The sequence below is a fragment of the Antedon bifida genome, chromosome 1, assembly GCF_963402885.1.
Source record: "Antedon bifida chromosome 1, ecAntBifi1.1, whole genome shotgun sequence".
NCBI lineage: Eukaryota > Metazoa > Echinodermata > Crinoidea > Comatulida > Antedonidae > Antedon > Antedon bifida.
In genome coordinates this window covers 25,140,833-25,168,534 of record NC_136226.1, presented here as the reverse complement: position 1 = coordinate 25,168,534, position 27,702 = coordinate 25,140,833, and the positions used below count along the sequence as shown (strand labels likewise).

General features: G+C 32.9%; 4 protein-coding genes, 1 long non-coding RNA gene and 1 other non-coding gene across 7 annotated transcripts in view; 3 read left to right on the top strand and 3 right to left on the bottom strand.

The window, feature by feature from the left end:
- Positions 1–27,702, bottom strand: part of LOC144847194 (transcription factor E2F7-like) — a 143,980-nt gene that overhangs the window by 89,954 nt on the left and 26,324 nt on the right. The gene's annotated exons all lie outside the window — the stretch shown is intronic.
- Positions 2,278–6,363, bottom strand: LOC144851332 (uncharacterized). Its single transcript, XM_078708787.1, has 5 exons — positions 5,693–6,363; positions 5,422–5,528; positions 4,820–4,949; positions 3,892–4,007; positions 2,278–2,625 (listed from the first exon to the last, which is right to left on the bottom strand). Exons 2-5 carry the CDS (start codon positions 5,513–5,515, stop codon positions 2,588–2,590), a joined length of 378 nt encoding a protein of 125 aa, XP_078564913.1. The 5' UTR covers positions 5,516–5,528; positions 5,693–6,363; the 3' UTR covers positions 2,278–2,587.
- LOC144847511 (sulfotransferase 4A1-like) lies at positions 8,919–20,017 on the top strand. The gene is made up of 7 exons (XM_078703916.1): positions 8,919–9,105; positions 10,631–10,845; positions 12,265–12,391; positions 14,029–14,123; positions 15,660–15,774; positions 19,509–19,789; positions 19,936–20,017. Exons 1-6 carry the CDS (start codon positions 8,934–8,936, stop codon positions 19,619–19,621), a joined length of 837 nt encoding a protein of 278 aa, XP_078560042.1. The 5' UTR covers positions 8,919–8,933; the 3' UTR covers positions 19,622–19,789; positions 19,936–20,017.
- Positions 13,770–27,702, bottom strand: part of LOC144847656 (uncharacterized) — a 17,006-nt gene continuing 3,073 nt past the window's right edge. The window contains exons 1-5 of one of the 2 annotated variants that reach the window (XR_013613767.1): positions 25,493–25,519; positions 25,345–25,396; positions 19,948–20,054; positions 19,578–19,665; positions 13,770–13,862 (exon numbers count right to left, since the gene is read on the bottom strand). This is a non-coding gene — a long non-coding RNA (uncharacterized LOC144847656). Of the gene's footprint in view, positions 13,869–19,577; positions 19,666–19,947; positions 20,055–25,344; positions 25,397–25,492; positions 25,520–25,892; positions 25,946–27,702 lie in introns of those variants that run through there. The other variant, XR_013613766.1, reaches the window with a different exon arrangement.
- On the top strand, positions 14,385–14,456 carry Trnan-auu (transfer RNA asparagine (anticodon AUU)). The gene has a single exon. It is a non-coding gene; the product is annotated as a tRNA-Asn (tRNA).
- LOC144847242 (spondin-1-like) overlaps positions 23,457–27,702 on the top strand; it is a 22,177-nt gene continuing 17,931 nt past the window's right edge. The window contains exons 1-2 of the mRNA XM_078703611.1: positions 23,457–23,729; positions 26,859–26,953. Coding sequence (XP_078559737.1) covers positions 23,534–23,729; positions 26,859–26,953 — 291 coding nt within the window. The 5' untranslated portion in view covers positions 23,457–23,533. The remainder of the gene's footprint in view (positions 23,730–26,858; positions 26,954–27,702) is intronic.

Sequence of the window (27,702 nt, the reverse complement as noted above, 5' to 3'; positions counted from 1 at the left end):
GGCGCTGTACACGACTAAAGCTTTTACGGAACACACTCAATACTTTCGTAGTGAGAAATCAGGTAGGCCTAATGACCTAAAATGCCCCCAATATCTATGTTTTAGCCAACATTTTGACATTGTATCGCATGGAACGTCTTAGAATGGTTTCAAGAGGGTTGGAAATGCTGAAAGTGAATTTTATGATTTTATTTAAATAACCTGCGACGTCACAAAGAACGTCATCTTCGGCATGTCTTCGGAAGCATTGGGATGCTTGGAAATGTCACCCTAACAAAAATTAAAGTTCAAGAAAATATGTCAACCCTGATCTGATTGGTCGGTTAAAATGCTTACGTTTAATGTATGTTTTATTCATTCATAATACAAAGTAAAACCCAATTGGGTCGACGAGCTGGATGGCTCAGTGGGCTTGTATTGAGGTTATGGCCCTGGGGGTTACAGGATCGATTCTCTACTTGACAATTTTTTTTTAAATTTTTTTTTTAGTTTGAGAGAGATTATTTAGAGGGTTAGGTTTTTAATATTCAGGACGAGTTTTATTATTTATGTTTTTCATCAAGACAAGTTCATAGTTGATAAAACTAAGCCGTCAAACAGATAGATGCGCTGCACTATTAGACTAAACAACGATGCCACATACATGACCAATGTGAGTACAGACACTATCTCAACATTCACTTCCAACATCAAAATCAGTAGGTGAGAGGATACATTCCCCGTATGGGTAATATGCATCCTCTCACCACCAGAATCCTTCAACTACAGTCATCCTCTAAGCACAGGAACATAACACAAAAGTATGTGCAACATCAAAACAGTTCAAGACATGTACCAGTAGATTGAAATCCCTTCACCATGCCTTCAACATTTTGCTAACACCTTCATCTTTTAATTATTGTGCAGCGGCACAACATTTATAATGTATATATGCCCATAAGAAACATTAAGTCTCTACGACCAATGGTCTTCAGAATACAGCTTCATGACCATCTAAGGTCATGATTTTCCACCATTTCTAATTCAATTTTTATAAAATACTTTATTACAAGAAATATAAATATGCATATAAGAAACATTTTGATGCCAAAAGTAAGTCTCTAGGACCAAGGATCGCCGAGATACATGTGTTATATGCCTTAAAAGGTCAAAGGTCATTTTCCACCATTTCTAATGAATTTTTGAAAAAATACTTCATTATAGTAAATATGTATATAAGGAACATTTTGGTGCAAAAACTAAGTCTCTCGGACCAATGGTTACCGAGATACAGTGTCATATGCCTTGTAAGGTCAAAGGTCAAATTTAACCACTTTCCCCATCCCCTGATGTCTGGAGGAATTTTTTGGTGTATATCGGTATGTGATAGAGTATGAATCTGCAAAAAAACCATTAATAATTTTTTCACAGAAAAATCAAGATATTCCCTAACTAAAATGTACAGGTAACCCTTTCATCCGGCCAGACGCAACACTATCTCTAGTTCCGAAAAACTCTGGATCGGAAATGAAATGTAGCGGGCGATGAATAAAAACATTTCTATAGTACAATAAAATATAGCACCAACAAAATCTAATTTCTTTCAACCGCAATAATAATATGTAAGCTGCAAGCTTACAAGTCGTCCGCTACGCGTTTGTCGTAGTGGAGGTGTGACTGATAGCGCTTGCGGTTGGCGAAAGCCCCGCCTCTGGTTCTTTGGACGATGGTGGAAAAGTGTCAGTAGGGTTTTCATACTGGTCGTAGATACAATGCGCCCCTATGGCTGTTGATAAAAGACTACAAAAATGTGTTATAATATCGCTGCATCGCAAGACGGTCGGATGGCTGATGGCTGCCTGGCTCTTGCAACGTCATGTTGTAGCCCTCGGCAGGGGTTCGAAACTATTTTCCCCCTTTTTTTAACTCACCATCTTCTAATGCATGTGTCTTTTTACTCTATGTACGTAATTTGTGTGAGGCGATATCGTATGGCATGCCAGGACGGACATAACTATGCCAAATTGACACCGCGTGTCGAGTTTACACATCGCTCATATCGAATTTACACATCGCTCATGTGCGATGTGTAAAAACACGACATGTGCGATGTGTAAAAACTCGACGTGCGCGATGTGCAAAAGCTCGACACATGTGCGCGATGTGTAAAGCACAACCGGAAGTTACCGATATAACTCGACACAAGCAGCGTGCAACATAGTTATGTCCGTCCTGGCGTGCCATACTAAATTGCACGGTAGGCCAACATTATTGAATATTACAAAAAACAACAGTAAGTCAAGTTAAATATTTAATGTGGCATTTCAACACAGACAAATAAATTTATATAGTGTACCTATAGCTAAAAACATGAATTATTGATGATTATTATTATAGTCAATTCGAAAAGTGCAATATAGACAGACCTGCATTACATCAATTCAACTTCTTCATTGTAGATTACATCATTAATCATAACAAATAGATCATTACGCCATAGAAATATACTTTGAGCATTGATGGCCCATATTGGAGATGAATTAAAATGATTTGATTCATACTGTTTCGATGTGCTTTTTAAAAACATTGTTATAAATCGAATAAATGTCTATTTCTTGTTCTCATTCCGCATCATCGTTGCGAACTCTGCAAAAAATGATTAAAATAATCGCAAATTAAAATTTAAGTTTCCACGCCCATATTGGATAAGAGACTCGTTTGGTCGAAAAGCAATCATACTATGAAATTCATAACCGGAGGATGTAGTACATAACAAAACCTGTTTGTCACCCGGAAGCACTATACCGATCAGTAGGCATATAATAGGCTTAATGTTTTTGTTTATTTTCTCCTCTTTTTTGTATGTACTCAATATCATTCAGTAGGTTAAAATGTTTAAATAAGGGACGTGATCTAGTATCTGCCTTTGAGTTCGTTATTATTCTAACTATTAATTTTGGTAACTTGGGTAGTTTTTCAATATGTGTTGGATATTCATTTCCCCATACAATGTTTCCATATTGAAGATGTGGCAAGATAAGAGCGTTATATAGATTTATTATTGTGTACAGGGAATATATTTTTAATTTTGCAGACGATACCAATGGCCTTAGAAACCTTATACATATATATTTGATGTGGGGTTTCCAGCTTAGATGTTCGTTTATAACAATACCTAAGAAAGTAATATTTTCTAATCTTTTTAGGTTTGAATATTTTGTCTCGGTATGACAAATCTTTGTGTTGTGAAAATAACATAATTACATTTTATTTACATTTAGGACAAGTTTGTTTGCTTTGAACTATTCATTGAATTTAGAGAGTTCAAGATTCAATGTATGGGTCAAGTTTGTGATATCTGTATTTGAATAATAGACATTGGTATCATCAGCGTAGGAGATTACCTTAGCTATATTACTAACATAGGGGGGGGCCTAAGATTGACCCCTGTGGTACCCCATATTTGATAGAAGTGATTTATTATTATTTAGGCCTATGCATACAAATTGTTTTTTTTTCTTTTAGGTAATTTGTGAACCATTTAAGACAAGTGCCTCTAATACCGTAATGATGAATCTTTTTTATCAAAATGTCATGATTCATCAAAGGCTTTTGATAGATCCATAAAAACACCGACAAGAATTGTATTGGATTCGAAGGATGAGAGAATATCTTATATCATATTATTATATGATGTCATTGTCAAGAGGCATAGCCTAGCCTCGACTCTCCGGATCCAGCAGATGCAAGTAATACAAGTTGATTTAATAAGAAAGGGTAATATATTCGGAAATTCGTGTAAGATCTCAGTGCGCCCACTCACACCGTGTGTCTGAATTTAAAAATAAACTTCCGTCGGTGGTATACCAAATCTATTAAGTTATCAAACTTGATTTAAAATAATGTCCTTACCTCGATAATCAACATATGAATTATTATCTGTATCATATCCGTTAAAAATCTGCAAAGTTTCGTCGGTAAACGAATGGCCAAACAGGCGTTGAATTGTGGAACTCAGTTCAGAGCGACTGTATGAAAATTGAAAATATAAAAAATACTGTATAACATATATAGATTTCCTGTACTTCTTATTGTCACGAACACCATGGTACGAATAACAAAAATAACAGAATGTTTCAATGACGAATTAAAAGATGGACATTATTAGTAATATTTGTTATATTTTCGAAAATGTCTTTACATTTAACTACGTATATGACATATACTTAACGGACCGACTAGTTGTTCGTTACAGTTAGCAGACTAGATATTCGTTACAGTTAGCAGACTAGATATTCGTTACAGTTAGCAGACTAAATATTCGTTACAGTTAGCAGACTAGTTGTTCGTTACAGTTAGCAGACTAGTTGTTCGTTATATCCTAGAACAAAAGATTACCGATATAATTAATTTATATTTATAGATAGTTTGGTTTTTTTTTCAAATCAATTTTGTTTTTTTATTTTGAATTATTATTTTCTATGGAATCTTTTAAAATGAATTAAATAAAAAAGACTAGATGTTCGTTCGGTTAGCCGACAGGATGTTCGTTACAGTTAAGGCCAACTCAGAAAATCGTCCGATTCGTCGGCGGTGTAGCGCGACGAGACGAGTCGTCTTGAGATAGCGTCGGGCGTAGTGTTTAGGTCGTCGGGAGAACTTTAAACATGTTTAATTTTCTCCCAACCATTGGCCTTTTTAGCCTATTAGAGAATACAGAATAGAACTTTGTATATAAATATTCTTATTTTGTCTGGAAAGAGAAAAGTCACTTTAAAACTGGATCCCCTGTAAACATCAACTGCCCCTATACCTCCAAATCCCCTTGGCTGTACCATACCTGATAACTCCATCTCCTGATGTATCGTACAATGAGAAGAGCTCGTAGATTTCGGCGTTTGTTGGAGCCATATCTGATCTTCTGACAGGAGATTCGTGTATTTCATTGTCCTGACTTCTGAATCGAAATCCTTGAAATTAAAGCATATTATTAAGTATACTATATACTGTAGTACACATTATATAATAAACAATATAATCAATAAACAAGCATTCTGATTAAATAAATTGTTAAAATAAAATAAAATTCAAAAATACTGTAAAGAAAATAATTTATGACGTGGAAAATAAATAATTTTCAAAAATTGCATAGACTGTATTAAAGACACGTGTGCAACATAATTTACAAGAATTATAGGGCCTATGTGTAGTTGTTGAATAGGCCTACCTGTCGAAAGCATACAATTTAGGTTTATAAAAATGAATTGGGCTCCTACACACTACAGTATTTAAAACTATTATATTACAAACATTATGTTGTATGATGGACAGATAGGCTGCTACAGTACTTTACTACTGAGGCCTATACTATTAGGCCTACGACAGATAACTACACTTCATAACCATACTATGGGCCTACTGCAATTTAGATATTTCTCTAACCTGTACGTTTAAGATGTTTATTCTCGTATGCTGAAACGCTCTGACAAAGGAATGAGGCGCAAATGCAGATGTACATCAAAGTAGTTCCTTCCATTATTACACACTTTCTAAAATTTATAATAAAATAGTATAAAAGATTTGTACCTGTTTCTATATTTCCAGAGGCATTAGAATAGTATGGTCATTAGCTTATCTAGCTGCGGTAAACATATCAAAGGATGTTAGATATACACCTAAGACTACCCAACTATACTAGAGAAAAAAAGGTTACCTGAATATCTGGTATATCTGAAAAACTTCCTAAATTGTATTTCTCGTGTATGAAGTTACAGTACGCGAATTAATCAACCCATTCCGCGTTTTTGTCTAATATATAGCGTTCGACAAAACAAACGTCACACTACACACATAATAACAAGTTTAATATAGAGAAAAGTCAGACTAAATGAGTAGGTGTAATGTGTGTAAAAGCACTTATCTGCTTCTGTGATATCTTTGTTTAATTCATGCCGAAGACTGAACAAACAGAGAATATGCCAGATACTCGTTTCCAATTAAAATCTTAAATATTGCGGTTTTGTTACGATACTTAAAAACGAAGCAGCGGGTTGTCGTCAGAACAGACGATTCTGAACAGATATTCAAAGTTATGAAGTACACGTGTGTTTGAAGAGAGAATCTGGAGGCGGATTTGTTAACTTAAATCAACGTAATAAACATTATAAATCAATTATTTAAATTAATAGTGTTTACCCAGATTAAACTGAAAGTGTCAGAAGAGAAGATATGCATTTTAATATTAGTGTCATCAGTTAATGTCAAATTCAATACGTCGATACGAAAAGCAAAACATGACTTTGCAAACTGATTTATTAAAAGCAGAACATAGTTCAGTCAGTACAGGTTGAGCAAAAAGAGACCTGTTTAAAATATGATCGATATGTTTTTGTTATGTACAACAGAAACAACAAATCAGATAGAGACAACAGAAGTCACAGTTCAAAGACTATATAAAAATTATCCCAAAAAGTATCGGTCGATATGCAAACGCCATTTAAACAGACTGAGATTCTTATGACCAATGTCACTCCATGGTTTTCACTGTCAGTCCCACTTCCAATTTGCTTAGTGATATACCACATTACTACTACAACATCAACTACGTCACCGATATTTTATGAATGAAAAACGTCGGCATGCTATAAGTAAAAGGAGGAACGTCATTTCATGAAGTCCAAAATAGACATTAATGCCCAATTCTGAAGCCCAATTAACACAAATTAAGGGTGAAAGTTCAATTGTTTCAATAAAGACTCGTCGTATAATTCTAATTATAACTCGTTAATTTTGTAATTGATTCATGGTTTACAGGCCTATGACGACTTAATTTAGTAACTAATGAGTCGTCAATATATACGTGCGATGTGTAGGTGTATTATTAAATGGTAAGTAAATATATGTCATTGCATCTCTTGCGGCCTGTGATATGTTATTTATCATTTAGCACGATTGATCTAAAAAGTTGACAGTTGGATTTACCTAAGAAAGCGGCTGGTATGTTCATTAAATTAAGTTAAACAGTAATTTAAATTTGTAAAATAGGACTAAACAGTAAATGTGAATTGTACACACAGGGTTAAACGTCTCATCCGAAGGTCGATCAGTAAGTGGCCTTTGCATAGACACACGAACAGTTAAATTTAAAATGTGCACAAGGGGCCAACATCTCATCCGAAACACCGAGTGGAGAAGATGTTCAAGGACACAGACGACGGCACACAGGCGAAGGGTTCGAACTGCTTTCCATCATTCATATCTGGGACGGAACTAGGATTTTTAAAACGGGAGCGCTAACATAATCTGCGGGGGAAGGTGTAGGATTTTGTTATGTGATTATTTATTTTTAATACGGACCTGTAGGGCACCGGGAAATGCACTCTGACCATTCTTTGAGGGCTTAAAATAATGTTAAGCAAACGTACGTAGATAAGCGATAAGAAATCATGATTCCATTATTTTCTGTAAAAGAATCACAAAATAGCCACCTATACTTTCTAAATATTATTAAGTCTAACCCTCTAAATAATCTCTGGTTTACTATAAAGTAAAAAGGCCATATACATGGCTGCAGTTGCGTGCTGAAATTTGAGTTAGTGTTTACCGACCGACCGACCGACACACTGAGCTGTAGAGTCGCGTTGCACGCTACTAAAAATACGTTGTTCACGGGATTTAAACCCATAAAGCCGGCTCGAAACCGTTTAACATTAGAGAATTGTAGTCAGGTCAATTCTTACGTCACACCTAATGCATATTCAATAAGGCAGTTGAATATTCAATATTGTAGTTAAATATAACTATTGAATAAATAACTTACCTATAAAAATATAGCCACCAGCCCGGGGTTTCCCCATTTTATAACGGACATCCCATTCTGTTATGTAGGTTTACAATGTTGTTATCTATGTTATTTTTAAATTAGAACATATGATAATTCACAAAATAAAATATATAGACCTACTGTAGGCTAGGCCATCACAGTTAAAACATCAGGTGAATGCATTGCAGTCAAAAACTTAAACCAGGCCTATACACTGAAATTAAAGAGGTTTTAGCCTAGAGTAGAAATAGTAAATGTCATTTATTACCGTGTTTGAAACGATACTCCTCCCAGCATAATATATAAAGTTATAAGCCGACACAGTGTATACATCAGTTGTTTGTCTGCAAATACACGATCTACTCGAGCTACAAGGCCACTCTCTGGTGGACCAGACGCAGTGTGATAACATAAATGAAATTTTGGGGATCGTCTCAATACATAATACAAAACCTTCATGATACAATGTACCGTAGATTGTAGACTGAACCGAGGGATCTTCTTAAAAGTTTTGTAAAGAAATACCCGTAATTGTCGGAATTTTTTAGGCTTTTATTTAAAAATATTTTAACATAATTGGTCTTTCCAAAAATAGATATCAAAAAGTAGTTCACAATTTAATTTTAGCTGTCAAAAGTATCGGGCGCGCGCGCCCGAAGCACACCCTAAGTTCCGCGTCTGTAACCGCTAACTTTTATAGAACGACTCAATAAAACATGGCTAGGGAACATGCATAGTAATTATACTTTGAAAGACGGTTCGATAAAAAGTAAACAGTTATTATCTATTATGACGTATTTTCTTATAACTTTTGCCGTTATCGCGTTTTGACGTAAGGATGCGTACACAACACCCACTTTAATAATGGAATAGTCTCAAGCGCAAATTCACCGTAAATGATTAATTGATCACGGTTGAAAAGTGAACCGTAAAACAGATACTTGATTACGCATTTTTTAATTTCTGAGAAAATTACATACGTAAATAATGAATAATATACCTCAAGTAAAAATATTACGAAAACAGTAAGAAAGAACATTATACGGCGCCCCCAATAAGCTCTAGTACCAAAATAGCAGACATTCAAGAGGCAGAACGGGAGAAAGAATATATAATACGACGGATGCATTAAATGGCTGGATCGCGTTGCGTTTTGAATAGTCCCTGTTCAGACGAGAATATAATGCATTATTATGTGTTCAAAGACGTTCGTTTGCCTCCATTTTGTCGGGGGAAAATGGAAGAGATCAGTAATTTTCACGTGCGAGAGGACGACGTTTGGGTGGTATCGTATCCACGCTCAGGTAATAATGTTTCATGTCTTTAACGTACTACGTATAGCTTCTGCTTATTATTTAAAAACGCCGGTTTCGTTTAAAAACGCCGGCAACATCAAAGAAGCATGGGATGTCAGCATAACATTTATTATTACTACTGGTACCAGAAAATGGATATAGTGCTATGCAGTATTTAAAAGTATTTTTTTTTAAATTCATTATATAACAAAATTATAATGTAATTTCCTTCATCTAAATGTCAATATCGATTGAGCTTAAAATATCTAGGGATGTTAATATTTTTAATCTCTTGGAGATTATGGTATTGATTATTATTGATTATTATGATATTGATCTTACTAACTGCAACCCAAATATTTTAAAAGGACATGTCAAGGACTATTTCATGTCCTTTTTTTCTCAATTCCATTTAATTAATATTTTTAATCAGTAATTAGAAATTATACAAAGCTGTATTGGGTCAAAATTTTAAGCAGAGAGGTTTTAATTTTAGGCAGTAGGCCCACAGTAGGATATGTGTACTGTAAAACTAGACGACACATTATTTCATTCTGGGGTTACCATTTCGACATCTGTCAGGTCACTGTGTTGCATTGTTTTATTTCTATCTGTCTTGAATTTCCAGACATTCCTCTGTAACGTTATGATAAGAAAAACTCTTCTATATGTAAAAGCATATTTATACATACTATACATTTAATAATCTGGGTGTTGGGCTTGATGCAAAGTAATTGTTATGAAATTAAATGTCCTAAAAATTAAAAATTACCATTAGTGTCAAAAAATGAGTGATGTAAATCAAATGCTATTTTTTAATTATTAGACAATATTCATAATCATGATTTTTTTTTTCATTCTTTCTTTTCTTTATTCTATCTTTCCCCTCTTCATTCTTTCATTTCTTCATTCTATTCTTCCTTCATTATTTCTTTCCTTTCTTCATTCTTTCCTTTCCACATTCTTTCCTTTCTTCCTTCTTTCCTTTCCTTATTCTTTCCTTTTTCATTCTTTCCTTTCTTCGTTCTATCCTTCCTTCATTCTTTGCTTGCTTCATTTTTTCCTTTCTTCATTCTTTCCTTCTTCAATCTTTCCTTTCCTTAATCTTACTTTTCTTCATTCTATTCTTCCTTCATTATTTCTTTCCTTTCTTCATTCTTTCCTTTCCACATTCTTTCCTTTCTTCATTCTTTCCTTTCTTCCTTCTTTCCTTTCCTCATTCTTTCCTTTTTCATCCTTTCCTTTCTTCATTCTTTCCGTTCTTCGTTCTATCCTTCCTTCGTTCTATCCTTCCTTCATTCTTTGCTTGCTTCATTTTTTCCTTTCTTCATTCTTTCCTTCTTCAATCTTTCCTTTCCTTAATCTTACTTTTTTTCATTCTTACCTTTCTTCATTCTTACCTTTCTTCAATCTTTCTTCATTCTTTTTTTTTTCAATCTTTCCATTTTTCATTCTATCCGTGTCATCTTTGGTTTTAATGTACTTTCTTTAATCTCAGCTTTGAATTTCTAAATACTAGTAATTTATTTATAAGGTCTTTGGCTTGAAGACTTGATATATCTTGTAATGCACTATGCTGAAGTAGGCACTGGTGAACTAAGCCCCGACTCGGTTGAAAATGGAGTGCAATTCCTTGAGTACCCTCATCCTGGCTTAGAGTCGATAAACAACCTTCCATCACCAAGAATCATCAAAACGCATCTTCCTTTCTGTATGCTTCCCAAAGCAGTAAGAGAAGCCCACTGTAAGGTGAGATAGTCTACTTTAAAACAATGCCTGGAAAATACTAACAATAAATAAAATAAATAATGAACTACAGTTTGGTTAAAAATTATTTGACAAAAATCTAAGTATAGAATAGTCAAATATTTGACAGTTTCCCATTACATGAACAAGGGAAATACAATCAACCTATATTCTCCATTAAAGGACAGTTTTTTGGTCCAGAAGGTGTCCTCTTTAATAAGGGTTCTAATGTAATTGGTCACAAATTTGTATGATTGAATTATTGTATGAATAAATATATGCCTAATAATTATATTATAACTATAACAATTATTTTTATAATTGCATATGATTATTAATTTAAAAATTAATCATATTTAATTTATATTATGCTACTGCAGATTAAATCTATTATGAATATAATTGTTTGTTGCATATTATCATTAGTTTAATTTATTGATTATAGGATGCTTCTTATTATTTGTACAAACTCAATATAGCATTGATTTACATTATCTTGGCAAATAACACAATTAAATGAGTTGTATTTGCATAGCACATCAGTAATTTTTATTAGTTGTAATGGTTAAAGACCTAAAGAATCTTCTAGAGCATTGAGTGAATGTTCACATTGAAAAATTGATTGTTTTTAACTTCTATCTAGTGGCAAAATAGGTTACAACATATTGATATATATATATATATAATACTTTGATTATTATTAATATATTCTTTATAATTGTAGCAGTAATATTTTAGATAGTTTGATAGGAACGCATGATTTCCTGACGGACCCAGTATATTCAAATAGTGGAGGTGGGGGTGGGGTTTCGTAGATATGATAATATTATAACATAATATGAGTAATATTTTTATAATTACAAAAATAAGTGAGAAGAAAAATTATGGCCCACACCACACGTTACATTAGCACATATTCTCCAGCATTCATATCTGTAAGTCATCCATTGATGGGCAAAGACCTCTAGAAATGACACTTAAGATTCTGATGACTAAAGCTTTATGGCGACACAAATGAGGGGAAAAAACCTGTTAATTTATAATTTATGACAGTTGGGAGTTTAACTCCAAGTGTGAAGTCTTGTGTGTAATGAATGATGCTTGCGTTGATTTATTTCAAATTCGTACCAAAAAAAAATATTCTATCTAAGATGACCCTTATACAGACTCTATGATTTACAATTGGTTAGTAATTGTCATGCAAAAATATCACTCGCCTTGTGCAATACCTAAAGTTTTAACTTTTTTTCTGTTTTTTACATTGGTTTACTTGTTTTAGCATCAGGAAAAATATTTACTTTTGTATTTCCCAAAGTATCTTTTTCCAAAATATTTAAACTGTAATAAACTCATATGTAATGGATAAATATAAATAAATTTTAATTATTATTATATTAAAAAGCAATTTTTGTTGTACTCCAGGTTATATACATGTGTCGAAATCCAAAAGATGTGATGTGTTCATTTTACGACTTTCATCGCATGGTGAAAATTGTAAATTACAAATGCACGCTGTCACAATTTTTCTACCGGTTCTTCAATCATAAACGTAAGTTTTCAAACTATTATTCCCAACTTGCTATCAAGTTTAGTAGCAATTCAATGAAAGAGTATTGTTTCATTGTGTACACTATTATTTTCAAGTTTGTTTACACAATCGCATAAATAAATTTTGTTAGAACATGGACAAATTATTTATCCATGATTATTGATTTTTAAAAAAATTCTCGAGACGTAACTAGGAAATTACAAGTTTCTATATAAAGGTTATCTAAATATCTGTTACTGTACTTTATTATCATTCATGATGACTAAGGGCCTGTTCAGACCAACGGAGTTATACTTTCGTATTGTACGCGGCGTACAACTCCATCGGTCTGAACCAGGAAAAAATTAGTCGCCTCCTCGTACGACACTACTCTTTCGTTCGTTACGACAGCTCAAGGTACAAGATTAGTGAACGCCGCTTACGATACGATTTTGCCCTCTAACCAATCAAATTTACTCCTGCATACCAGATGTTCGCCCAAGTCGGTGACACTTCAGTTTGAAATGAAAGCGTTTGTTAGGCAAATCTGAACACTTTTCTGTTACGCTAATTATAATATAACATTGCTTGCAATACGAAAGCATAACTCCATAGATCTGAACATACACTAAGAATATGAATATTCAATAGAAGTAACAGTGTGGAACATGTGGTCAATTTTATCTGTGTATGTTGTATTGTATTAAAAATAACCTTCTATACCATACAACAGAGATCCAGATCCGCACGCAACTGGAGCTTGTCTAATCTAGCTGATTGAACTTAATTAATTCTTCCTAATGAATATTAGTGAAGCAGAGATCAAGGTTTAGTGGAAATCACTATTCTAATCTACGCTTTTGTTACAAGTCTTGTAATGGCACTGTTTTGTAACATTCCAGAGGACGGATTCAAACCCAGTACCTATGCCATACAAAAATTAACCTCATGATGCTACAGTCCATTGATATTAGTTCACAAAGCATAGTTGGCATATTCAATTTCTAGAGAGATAATGGCAGTGCCAGATTAGGCAACTTATAGAAGAAATTTAGCCACCTGAAAGAACGGTATTAGTTGCATGCAGAAATAAGATTAAGATATCAATGGCAAAGCCATACCTTCGACATATGTTAAGTCATTGAATGCTGATGGTAATAGGTTTAGATAGATGATGAGAGCAAGCAATAAGGAATATTTTCTGATTGGTTGGTGGTTTAATCAACTGATTTAATGTTAGATCAGTTTAATTTAGGAATTGATTAATATTGTGTCAAGTTATTGAACTTTGAAAACCAATAGATGCAATGTTTAAATAACATAGTAGTAGTTATTACAAACAATGAGAGAAAGGTCTTCTCTGTCATTTAAAATTGGGAGTAATTTTTATACCATTTTGTAGTAAGTTGTGCTTGACATACTAGCCTTTCAAATCCTATGGTTGGCCCATGTGTTCAAATCTGATCCAGTTCCAATTTTTTATGACACTGTACTGCTCCTTCAACAAAACAAGAAAAAGACATTGAAATTAGTTAAAACTATTTAATTCTTCGTATTTATTTTTTGATTGATTTCATAATCATGTTGGGTATGGATCATTAAATTAATTAAAAACGTCTTATCTATTTAGTTCTTCATATTTTTTTTACTAATTTCAGTTGGGTACGGATCATATTTTGATCATGTTTTGGACTGGTGGAACCACAAAGAGGAAGAAAACTTGTGTGTTGTGAAATATGAGGACATGAAAAAAGTAAGAAAATGTTTTATACCAGGCTTCCACATTGGAGGCTAAATAACAATGCAAAATGGTATACATAAGTGTACTCCTTTGAGACAGCCCTATTCAGGGGACATGCACAATGCACACACTATGGCCAACTCCTATTATTGGGTCAGATCTATATGGAATTAAGATAATTATGTACAATTGAGGGACTAGTGCTGTTCTGCCGTACCACACCGAGAATGTTAAAGAGTCACTATCCAATCAAGTTTGAACAATACTATGAAAGCCCCAATGGTCTAATGGTTAGGACAGCTGCATATTAAGCAGAAGGTCCGGGTTCGAGTCTCGGTTGGGGCGACTTATTCTCATTCTCACAGATTTCCTCACTTTATCGTTTAAAATTACTTAATTAAATTTCAGTATATCACCGGGCGGTTTGGAATTAATGTTCTTTGCCTGTTGTGTTTATATAAATATATATATAAATTTAAAGGAAAAATACTGAAAAAATGACAATGCTGTGGATATCAGTGGCTGGATCTCAATGGAGATACAAAAAAAAAAGCGAAAAGCTAAATCAAAACGTTAATGTAAAACAGCCAGAAAAGTTAGCAGAGCTTTCGGGCAACACTAGCCTTCATCAGTGCAATATATATATTTATATTATTTATAAATCCAAAGGCAAATTACTGAAAAAATGACAATGCTGTGGGTATCAGTGGCTGGATCTCAATGGAGATACAAAAAAAAAAAGCGAAAAGCTAAATCAAATTATTATTATTTATATATATAAATTATTGATTGTAAAGTAGACTTTGTCTAGTTGCCATACTTAAGGTATTATTTAGCTTAATTTAGATTTAGGAAGCAGATTGGGGTCATGGTTAGAATCTTTGTACCATTTGTAAATCTAATTCAATAGAAATATTTGTTTTAATGAATTGAAAAGAGACAATTATTTTAGCAACTTTTGAACAGTGGAAATCTCTTTTATCTATTTATTCTGTATTTGACTATCAAGTTCAAGTTCAATATTTATTCAATAATGGTAATGGTAATAATGATGGTACAGTAATAATATACAAAAATAAAAAAGATAATAAATAAAACCATTATTAGGATCAAGATTAGAAGTAGGCACTTGCTCATCTTGACCCATCTTGACTATAGCTTTTATTTTTTTGTATTAAAGGCCCCAACAACCATTTACATATAACATATTTATATCAAGTTATAATTGTCTCCATTTTGTGTACAGTACTATAATTGTAAATCATTTTTTAATTAAAGCTATGGCACATAGGATGGAAACATTTTAATTTATATTTTATGTATTATTGCAATTGTGAAACTGTTTATATCTATGTAAAATACAGTATTTAATTTTGTAAACATTTTCTATGGGTCAAACCTCTCATTTAAAGTAACCATATATAAATATTATTATTAGTCAAATATTAATCTATATACTTGTAGTAACCAATATGGGTATTGATGTGTTTATACAGTATATGCAACACAAATTAAAAAATATATATTTTGTTTTTCATTTCACAAAAGAATTTTGCAGATTTTATACGAAATTTAGGTAAATTCCTGGAAAGGGAATTGACTGTTGAAGATGTAACAAATCTGGAAAACTACTGGATATCACAAACTCAATATAATAAAAAAGGTTTGATTTATTTTGTTAATAATATTAAAATGCATTTCTAAATTAAATTTGTTGGTCCAAAAAAATGACACAAAACTTAAGCAGAGATATTACTACCATGATTAGACGGTAGAATCCGTTCAGGGGACAATCCTATTCAGGGTACACCGCTATTTGGAGGACACCCCTATTCAGGGGACATACCTATTCATAGTACACCCCTATTCAGGGTACACCCCTATTCAGGTTACAAACCTATTCAAGGAACACCCATATTAGGGAACACCTCTATTCATAGTACACCCCTATTCATAGTACACCCCTTTTCATAGTATATCCCTATTCAGGGTACACCCCTATTATGGGAGTGGACAGTGGAACTGTAATACCTTGCCATATTAACATCTGCAAGGGTTCAAGCCTCACTCGATCCATGGTTCTGGTGGTAGAACGAGTCTTCTCGAAAAACCGTACTGTAGGTCCAGTGTACACATCTGGCTCATGTGCAGGGGGTTATCCCGTTGTACTAGTATACACACAGCCACTGTCACTCATCAAGAGGGCCCCTTGATTGTCAGCATACGCTGATTAGGGTCATCCTCTATAAATAAGGTGTAATAAAAAATAAATAAAAATAAGGGAACACCTCTGTTCAGGGTACACTCTTATTTGGGGGGACAACAAAAATAATAAAATGAATGAGGGGAAATATGTTTCAGCACTATGACCGACCCCTAGTCAAGGGACACCCATATTAAGGGGACACTTTGTTTGGTTCAGAAGGTTCATATCAGAAGGTGTTCTATTGAAAGGGTTCTACTGTAAAGCTACTGTAAATATGGAATGCATTATATTTGTCATCAAATAGCTAAGTATCAATATATAGCTACTGTATAATAGATACAGTAGAAATATTTTAATGGCTTTACAAAAGTATGTGGATGGCAAAAAGGGGCATTTGAAGTGTTTTTTTTATCTTAGTAAATATACACAGTAATTGTGTGTGCAGGTACCTTCTAGACCATGACAATTGATAGCGTTTATTAATTTAACAAGCTACTCATTGTCCCAATTTTCTCTTGGTTAAAATGCAGGCCAATTTCCTGACTCATCAACATGATATTGATTTTTCATTTATGAAGCTTTATAAGATTTCAAGCAAACTAGCTTGTATTTCAACTCAAAGATTCTATTAATCATTCTTTGTGCAATTTGATGATATGAGTTACACTTACATTTGAAAAACAAAATAAATTATTTTATATCAAAAGATTTTTAATTAAATATTTCAGTATACAATACAGAATATATTTGAAGTTTAAAACAACATATTATGTTTAGTAGACCTCCTCCTTTGGGACACCCCTATTATTATTAGGGAACACTTTCCTGTGAAACAAAGAGATATGTTTTAACACTACGGCCAACCCCTATTAATGGGACACTTTCTTTAGTCCTGAAGGTCCCCTTAATATGGGTTCTACTGTGATACCAAATTTTCATTTACTGCATCTTACATTTTGTTTAATCAATTCACGACCAAAATATATCTACATCAGTACCACTTTCGATTTGGGACAACTTAGGACATTTTGTGTTGTCTTCATGGCCATCACCTGGACTTACTGTAGAATCTCAGAAAACTGGGTCACGGTATCGAGAGGAAGCATGTCCCGATTTTCATGTATGCGCATAACAAATTATGATGTAGCGTATAGTTCCTATTCTTTGGAAATCTCCATAATATCTGGGAGGAAGATGTGATAATGTTATCAATATATCATGACAGTATTTGTTATCTATATATAAATTTACGTAAGGGCAAAAATCGGTAAATCGCGCGTTATTTCTAGAATGTTTATTCGATGGTATATAAAGTTGGCTAGAATCTCGGTACTGATTTTAACCACCTGATGTAACCCTGTTTACTAATTAAATTGAGTTAGATAATTAGTTATTGACAATTAAAACGAATTTAGGTTCAACGATTTGCTCCAAATAGGGGTGTTTTCCGATCGTGGTATACACTGTCTAATGGATGTCCTCTTGAAAAATACCTGCACACAATAATACGAGGATGCTTCGCATTTTCCTATCTCCTCCTACGATAATTGTTTTTAATAGCTGAAAACCGGTTGAACAGCTCGAGTACAGCATCATAATGTTGAAGACAGGCCGATTTTCTTAAAAAAATACTATTTTGATAGATTTAATATACGTTTATACAAGTGTATTGATTTGCGATACAGACTCCCAGTTTGTAGGTAAATTTATGAGCCCTTGGCTTAATACAAGTAGGTAAATTTATGGGCCCTTAGAGAATAAACTTACAACTAAGATAAATATTGCAATACTTTGACAATATTGTAGATACGTATTAACCATTTTTGGTCGCCATTTGAATCGAAATTTTCTTACTGTGAATCTGGTTACTGTCAGATATATAAACACATACAAAGGACATTTTATTACTGTGACTGCGGGTAGGCTCTACTGCTGGATGTTTAAACACATAATATACAAATAAAAACTTTTTAATTGACAATTGTTTCTCAACGTTTGTATTATTTAATAATTACAAAAATATAAACGTCGTAGTGGTGTATCGTTACATGTACTTTACTATTTCAATCGACTATAACAGGGACAGTTTTAAAAAAAGTATTAAATCATAAATGTTTTACTGTGTTTAGTGGTATATTATTGATAGGCCTATAAAACATTTAAAACAATATTTCGTTACTGAGTGGATAAAGAATATATTTAAATATTGTTCTTCCCATTCTCTTCCCCATCCCTCAACTCTATAATGCTATATACAAAACACAAATTGGGTTTAAATTAGTTAAAAAATAAAAAAATTGGACTCTTTTTTAAGACAAGTTTCTCCTTCGGAAGTAGGCCTAATTCCCAGGGTGCTAATTTTAGTTGACTACATTAATCATCGTGTCTATTTATTCATTTCTGAAAACGACAATGTATTTATAGTCTTGCGGTACATACATTTGAAATTTGAAACATCTGAAAGTACTGCGTATTCGAGAACCATCTAGTAAACAAAAGCCACGATTGGATAGGCCCTTACTGGTAGGCTACAAACAATAATTTAATAGATTTAACATTTTTAATTATAGCACGTTCCTCTTACTACTAGACCTTGCAGTTTCATGGATTCATGTTGTTATATTAAAATATTTCTCAAAAATCAATATCTTGTTCCATAACAATGTTACATATTGTTCCTGATACATTAACATAAGCTTAGGTCTCAAACAACAGATAGTATAAATTCAACATCATGTCTAGGTCTGTAATCATTGCTGAAAAGGCCAATGGGTCCTAGGCTTTTAAGGTCAATTTACATAGAAGAGCAGTAACGGTAAGCGGGAAGACCGCGTAGCTTGATAAACATAGAATCTGTATCTCTCCAGAGTGGAAACCACCTGTCCGCTCCACGTTGTGTGTAAATGGTCGTAAGGGATAACAAAGATTCTGTATTTTGATTACCATAACACTCGTCTGTGTAAATTGGCCTGCGAGTAACTGCATTGACAGGGTGCTTGAGATGCTCTCAAGAACCGGCCAGTATATATTATTATCTATGATAAAATATGGTTATGCCTCTGATAATTTATGATACAATGGCACACAGACATAGGTCATTGGAAGGAGTGTTGGAATGATGAACCCTCAGAACTAATACAATGCATAAATCACATACATATACTTATTCAACTGTTTATTTTCTTTTTCAGAGGACAGAGTTGGACAATGGAAAAGCTACTTTACAGTATTAATGGATGAGAAATTTGATGAATTTTTACCTGAGAAACTCAAACGATCCACTCTCCAGTTTGACTACCAATAAATTATACACAGGATCCAAGCATTGAATAGGGTAACCATGTGAATCTTGAAAAGACAAAAACAAGAACTTATTGCATTGTTACAAAACCAAACATTAAGGACGCTATTATAGTAATTATATACACCTGAATTCAAGAATATACTAACTTATTATTAAGGAACAATTATGGTTAAATTATGTTTATTTATTTATTTATTAAAACATATTTAGGCAGGATAACATAATTCAGAAAGAAAAGATCACAAAAATTCTGTTTTTCAATATGGTCATGCAATGAAACAACTTTAAAAGAACACAAGATGTTTAGCATTGAGTCTACAACATACCTACACAAATAAACGAAAACAGGTTCAGACAAAGTTGAAACATGCCCCTTCTTGCTTTGTAAATACCATGTCTATGTAGCAATAGTATATACATTGCCTCTATCAGCCTAGGTGCCAAAAATAAAATATAATCTTCATGTAAAATGAAAAGCTTACACCAAAATTGTATTAATATTACTTAATATAACATTTTATACAAATTGTCAATTGTTTCCTATTTTTTATTTTTGTACAATTACATTATTGTTTTATAGTTTTTATGTCAATGTAGTAACTGCTACCAGCATAATCAATGTGTAGAGCTATATGCTGATTATTCCAGCATTTAATCAATATGTATGATTATTCCAGATTGTTTATCAGTAATGAATGTTCTGTTAAATCCCCATAAGGCATAAAGGGGCCCATCAGTAGGTCCCAATACTCATTGTAAGTCCCGATACTCATCAGTAGGTCCCAATACTCATCGTAAGTCCCGATACTCATCAGTAGGTCCCGATACTCATCTAGTTATTTTACTGTACGTTATCTAACTGATGCATTTAATACAACCATGTAAATAGAACATAAATATCTATCAGTGGCACGTACAGAGGAGGTGAGCATCACCCATTAATGAAACAATCCTACAAAACTACTTATAACAAAAGGTTCCTCTCTTATCTATCTTAAATCTCTGTCTACACTATCAAACTTTATGTGACCAAAAAATGTGATGTGCCCATATATGGACACGATGATGTCATATCACTACCATATTTGGGCATCACACTTTTTTGTCAAAATAGTTTAGTGTATACATTTACTCAGTATATAATGATGTTTAAACAAAATAGCCTTTACTTAATAGAAGGTTTAGCTACATCTCTGAATATTTGTTGGAAAAGTTTGCTAGTGCAGACTTCTGCAGTTTGCCTAAGTTTGTTTAGTTTACACTAGCAAACTTTTTCTTTTTTTCAAACTTTTTCTCAAAACAAAAGTTTAATAGTGTAGACAGGGTTAAGGTTACGAACCTGCAAACATATATACATTAGTATAGACAGTGCTGAATAAATTAACAATTGTAAATAACATCACAAAAATAAATAAATTATATATTATTTGAAGGTTTGCATGGCGAAATAATAAAACAAAAATAAAAAATAAATTATATGTAAGTATATATATATAAACACATTAGGCAATGAACATTAATTCGAAACCGCCCGGTGATATACTGAAATTTAATTAATTAATTTGAAACGATAAAGATGAGGAAATCTGTGAGAATGAGAAAAAGTCGCCCCAACCGAGACTCGAACTCGGACCGCCTGCTTGATATGCAGATGTCCTAACCATTAGACCACTGGGGCTTTCATGGTATTGTTCGAACTCGATTGGATAACGACTCTTTAACATTCTCGGCGTGGTACGGCGGAACAGCACTAGTCCTCAGTTGTACGCACGCGCAACAGAGATCAAATTGATACGCCCTCATCTTTCAGTATTTTTGTTCACGAGGCGGGATCTCCGAAGAGATACTTTTATATATATAAACACATTAGGCAATGAACATTAATTCGAAACCGCCCGGTGATATACTGAAATTTAATTAATTAATTTGAAACGATAAAGATGAGGAAATCTGTGAGAATGAGAAAAAGTCGCCCCAACCGAGACTCGAACTCGGACCGCCTGCTTGATATGCAGATGTCCTAACCATTAGACCACTGGGGCTTTCATGGTATTGTTCGAACTCGATTGGATAACGACTCTTTAACATTCTCGGCGTGGTACGGCGGAACAGCACTAGTCCTCAGTTGTACGCACGCGCAACAGAGATCAAATTGATACGCCCTCATCTTTCAGTATTTTTGTTCACGAGGCGGGATCTCCGAAGAGATACTTTTATATATATAAACACATTAGGCAATGAACATTAATTCGAAACCGCCCGGTGATATACTGAAATTTAATTAATTAATTTGAAACGATAAAGATGAGGAAATCTGTGAGAATGAGAAAAAGTCGCCCCAACCGAGACTCGAACTCGGACCGCCTGCTTGATATGCAGATGTCCTAACCATTAGACCACTGGGGCTTTCATGGTATTGTTCGAACTCGATTGGATAACGACTCTTTAACATTCTCGGCGTGGTACGGCGGAATATATATATATATGACTATGACTTTATCCAAATTCCCTCACTTGCACTGATGAAGGGCTAGTGTTGCCCGAAAGCTCTGCTAACTTTTCTGGCTGTTTACTTTATCGTTTTGATTTAGCTTTTCGCTTTTTTTATTTGTATCTCCATTGAGATCCAGCCACTGATACCCACAGCATTGTCATTTTTTTCAGTAATTTGCCTTTGGATTTATATATATATATATATATATATATATATAATTGTCTTCCTTAATATTTGTGAAAGAAAATTGTCTAGTTGTTTATTGTTAGTGATTTTAACAAAATTGTGTAATGTAAAATAATTTAGTTTGTCTTTCATTGGGAAAATCAGACTGTCTTAAGGGCACATTTTACACCCCTTTCACATCGCCTATCAAAAAAAACACACCAGAGCAAAAAAAAAATGTCAGTGTTGACGCCCCAGTGAATGTAAACTCTGGAGTTTTGCTAAGCGATGTGTACAGGCTATATAACATATAGATATTATCTTCATGTTCAAAACAGTGCATTTTTGTTGTGAATATTATTTAGCATTTTGCATAGCACATTCGTTGACTTTTTGCACGCTTTGTGTTCATAATCAGTGTACCATGTCCCATATAACTGACTCAGCCTATATATTGTGCAAGTTCTGCAGGACATATCATTTCGAAACCTGAGATGCACTGACGAGATCTAGTAAGATCGAAACTACTGTCTGCAGACTGGATATTTATAGTATAAATAATAAGTAACAAAGAATAAAATGATAAAAAAGTAAAAATAACAATAATATTAAATCTTTGAGCATAAAGAATTTATTATTATTATAACAATAATGAAAAAAGGTATAGAAAATGTTTTTTTTTTTTCCAAATCATTGAACAGTTATTTTGAAGCTCAACAATTTGGTGCACTGAACACTGAATGCGTTCCCTTGATTCTCAAGCTGTGACCAAATTCATATATTAAAATTTTGGGAAAAAATAGCCTAAAGTCTTTTCTTCTTGTTTTTGCAAAATAGTATGAATAACAAAATACTTGTATGGTTTCACATTATTAGTTGGTAGAACAATAACTTTGGATAAATTTGAATACTGCCCTCTTGAATTATCACCTATAGGATTGTTCCATTTAAGACAGACAAGCCATATATACCAAATTGATAACCTTTATAATAATTATATTCAATTGTGTTTTTGATAAGATTTTAATTCAGGTATATTAAAATTCCTAAATTATATGGCTTATTCAATTATAGATATAAAATATTTAATTTTCCCTGCTTTTATTTTGGAAGAGCCCAAAAAGTTTGCTGAGTGAGTCACTGATCACACTCAGCAAGTGATTCAGTCAGACCATTGACGAGAGAAGTGTTTGATATATAAGTACCTAAAAGTCAAGTCCTTAAAATTGGACTCAAACCGTGCTAGCTAGAAAATGGCTGGTAAACTATGCATTTTGGCTATTTTAATATACACATGTAAAGCACAACTAGCTCATTCGGATGCAATTACTATTGGCTGTGATCGTCAACCGACAGACTTTATAGCGGATAAATTAGAGGGGGACAATGGATTTCGAGTGCGATTCCATCGTCATCCCACAGTGTACGAACGTGGTAACATTTACAGAGGTAAGGTACTAATATACAAAGCATGTACAGCAATTGTAGATGTATAATATATGTTTGTCTAGAGAGCTCTTGATTACATTGTACAATAACAATCCTACGATAACAAATTTATATATCATGTTCTCTACTGGCCACAAATTTAAAAACCTCTCATCTTTACAAAAAGCTATATATTATAGTTAAAGAATCAGATACAAAATATAATTTGTTTGATGGTGAGGTTTAAGCCAGTAGTAGGTCAAGGGACGCACATGCTATGCAATGTTATGTATTTGATTGCCTGGAGTATGCATGTTATCTTGATAAAGGTGCCTTGATTCAACCCTGATTGTTCTCAGTGAGTAGGTCAACATTCTGTTAGATCAATATTCATAGGATACTCTATTCTGGTTGAGACTCACCGCGTTCTTTCAAATACAATGTTTCCTAACGATAAATCAACATAAAACCCTGTCTACACTATCAAACTAGTTTGACAAAAAAAGTGTGATGTGCCCAAATATGGTAGTGATATGCCCAAATATGTTTGTCACATAAAGCTTGATAGTGTAGCTTCAGATTTCCAGTTTATGTATTTGTCCTAGTTTTGAATGTCAATGTTATTGTTTTCCTAATAAAGTTTAAATTAGATGCCAACTTTGGATTCTGTTTGAAAACATTAAATTATTTTAGTACATCATAAATTGTTATTATTTGTATATTTTATTGCAGCATATGCTAGTTTGTCATTGAATGTTGTTATAATTTATTCAAATAAATTTCCATCTTAAATTGCTACCAGTATGTACCATTAATTTATCCTATTTATTGCAACACGGTTTTTTGCAGTTTGTAAGATTATTATTTTGAGTTCAATTTTGTTTATGTTTACAGTCTCTTATTATTACTTTAATACTACAATAGCTTTGTCTAACTACTGTATTGTTGGTACAGTTAATGACTTTCGTTCTACCACTTTATATACTGTATATAGAATACAGTCTTACAATACATATATTGTTATGGCAAATAATTATGTACAGTACCTATGTAATATAGGACACACAGGACACAACATAGGAGAAGTATGTTTACATTGATAGGACAGGAAAATTTTGTTTATACTTATGTGTTAATACACGTATGATGATACAATTTATATTATAGGTACATGGTTTAACAATAGAAAACTATAGGGCTGCTTCCTGATGAATAAAGAATTGCTTGAAGGTTGAACTCTGTGTATTTTCTATTTGGAAAATGAATATTAGTTAATTTGATCAGGGAAGAGTTAAATTAATTTTACTTTTCCCTGATTTGATTGCATAATTATTTTGGAATCATTAAATGGGAGGGGTGGGTGTGTGCTAAAATGGTAGGGTGTTTCCACAGATTTACAAAAAGGAAATAATGATCACAAATGAAGTGTGAAGGTAACATATTTGTGAATCCTTTAATACACAATTGGAATAATGCATCAAATGATGTCTTACAATAATGTTAAGTTTCAATTTGAGGAAAACATGAATACTAACTGAAGTTGCTTCATTCAATTAGGCCTTGTCAACGACAAGTAATGAATATCCTTAGGCCTAACCATATAATAGTATCTAAATATTAAGAATGCTGGACTTACTGATAAATGTTCATACATCATATGAGTATCTTTACTTTGTTTCTTTACCAGGCTGTGGGAAAGAATTAAATGGTAATTAAATAACCATTGGATGTTTGGGTTTATAAACATCCTATAGAGTAGGGTTAAATGAAAGACCAAGCTCTACCTGTGAACAAGCTGTAAGATCAACATAATAACCAGCAAGCGATGTTTTGTCTAAAGTTCAAAGCCTTTTAATTTCAGCAGGGGGTAGGCCCAATTGATAGATTTCTAAAATATTGAAAGACAGTGTATTGAAAAACTAATGTATAACATAAAAACAAATATATATATATTATATATATGTGTGATTTTGGACATGGCATGAGATAAAATAATGTAATTAGTACTTCTGACTTGTTTTGGTCTAAAATAATGCTCTTTATACAGAATAATCATTTATCTAAAGAATGGTCTATACTCTAATTTTTACATAGCTAATGCCGGTAATCACAAATGGAAATAATTAAGATTTAGCATTTAACTGTAATTAACAGTGATAATATTGAAATTGTCTTTATACTTACTTCAAATTTATGACCCAAAGTCCAACATGTACAGTTTTTGGAATAAAATTAATCTGCAGTGAGAGAAAAGAAAATTAAAATAATGTTATTCCTTGAATAAAGGAATTGTTCTTTATCAATCAAATTCAACTGGATAGTAAAAAAAAATGTCATAAAAAAAGTCATAAAATGATAGATAGACATAATATAGGAGCGTGAATCAGGTTACCTAGAGGAAGGTCATTTTAATTTTAAAATAGTTATAGTTCTCTTATATAATATATAGTATATAAACCAATGTATAGGTGGTAATATTTCAAAAACAATTTATTATATAATCTTTAATCAAGAAGTTTTATTAGGTAACTGTGAAATGTAATTCATATGATTTTTCTGTATAGACATTTGGTATTGAACATTTCAACATAATTTATAAAATCTTTATCGACAATATAGTTTACCTGTGGTGTTCAGTTCATGTAACTGTTATCTATTTCATTCATCATTTATTAATTTATAGCTAAACGGAATAATATAAAGTGATAGAACAAAATACTTTCAATAAATTGACCTAGAAAATGCATCAGTATCAGTGAATAGTATTTCAAACATGGTACATATGCTATAACAGTTTTTCTCTTTTTGTCTTTGATGAATTTATTTAAATCCTAATTTATATAAGATGCACCAACATGAATACTGTATTAGGTAACTTTGCACAGGGGTACATGTATTTTTCCTTTCATGTAATTCCATAATTGCTTTTTTACGCATATAATAAACAAATCTTATTTAGGGTTGCTTTTTGTTCATGTTTACCAATAATTATAATTGAAAAATTTTTAATATTTTAGTCTTTAGTGTCCATCGCAAGTACACTACTGTATAAACAATGTATGCTATTATGATTCACTTAATCACTTTTGAGTTATAATTTATAATTGAAATGTTTTTAATATTAAATAACATTGTTTTAATTGTTTTCAGTTTCCATCGCAAGTATTCTACCTACATCCTTTATAGGGTTTATGCTGACTGCCTCAGATGCAACAGATGTCAGCCGATCAGTTGGAACTTTTGAGGTACACAATATTAATTAAGAATAATATTATGTTAAATTAACAAGGTTCCAATGTGCCATGTGTCAAAAGTTGCAAGTTATATAGAGTATATATAGCAACACATTATTTCCATTTTAATTGGCAAAATAAAATTGAATCTTGAATCTTGAAGGAGACCAATAAATACTACGCATGCTATTTAATGAGTTCAAGCCGAGTTGAATAGGACAGTTTTGCTTATATTATATAAATAAATATTCACTCCATTCAACAAATATAAAACATTCATTTTGTTTATACACCTACTGTATTAAGCTCTGTCTACACTATCAAACTTTATGTGACAAAAGAATGTGCTGTGCCCATATACGGACACGATGATGTCATACCACTGCCATATTTGGCATATCACTACCATATTTGGGCATATCACCACCATATTTGGGCACATCACACTTTTTTTTAGAGTAAACTTTGATTCACTTAATCAGCCACTTCCACAACAAATTAGGCGCTGAGGGAGCAGAGCAGTTATAGGCTGCGCCACCACTATGTTATAGGCTGCGCCACCACTATGTTATAGGCTGCGCCACCACTATGTTATAGGCTGCGCCACCACTATGTTATAGGCTGCGCCACCACTATTGGTTGGTTTCCTGTTGCCTAATATGTCACCTTAAAAGTACAACAACTTTGTTATATAAAATGTGTATCATGCAATATTACCTTCAATCGCTGAAATGGGAGAAAATATTGCATGGCATGTGATA

Bases quoted from the DNA above. Each gene is read 5' to 3' on its own strand.
- LOC144851332 (XM_078708787.1), bottom strand. From the start codon at position 5,515: ATGGAAGGAACTACTTTGATGTACATCTGCATTTGCGCCTCATTCCTT. The intron at 4,950-5,421 runs GTTAGAGAAATA...TTTAATTTCAAG, and splicing joins TAAACATCTTAAACGTACAG to GATTTCGATTCAGAAGTCAG. The intron at 2,626-3,891 runs GTAAGGACATTA...CATTTTTTGCAG, and splicing joins TTCATATGTTGATTATCGAG to AGTTCGCAACGATGATGCGG.
- LOC144847511 (XM_078703916.1), top strand. From the start codon at position 8,934: ATGGCTGGATCGCGTTGCGTTTTGAATAGTCCCTGTTCAGACGAGAAT. The intron at 10,846-12,264 runs GTGAGATAGTCT...GTTGTACTCCAG, and splicing joins TAAGAGAAGCCCACTGTAAG to GTTATATACATGTGTCGAAA. The intron at 14,124-15,659 runs GTAAGAAAATGT...ATTTCACAAAAG, and splicing joins AATATGAGGACATGAAAAAA to AATTTTGCAGATTTTATACG.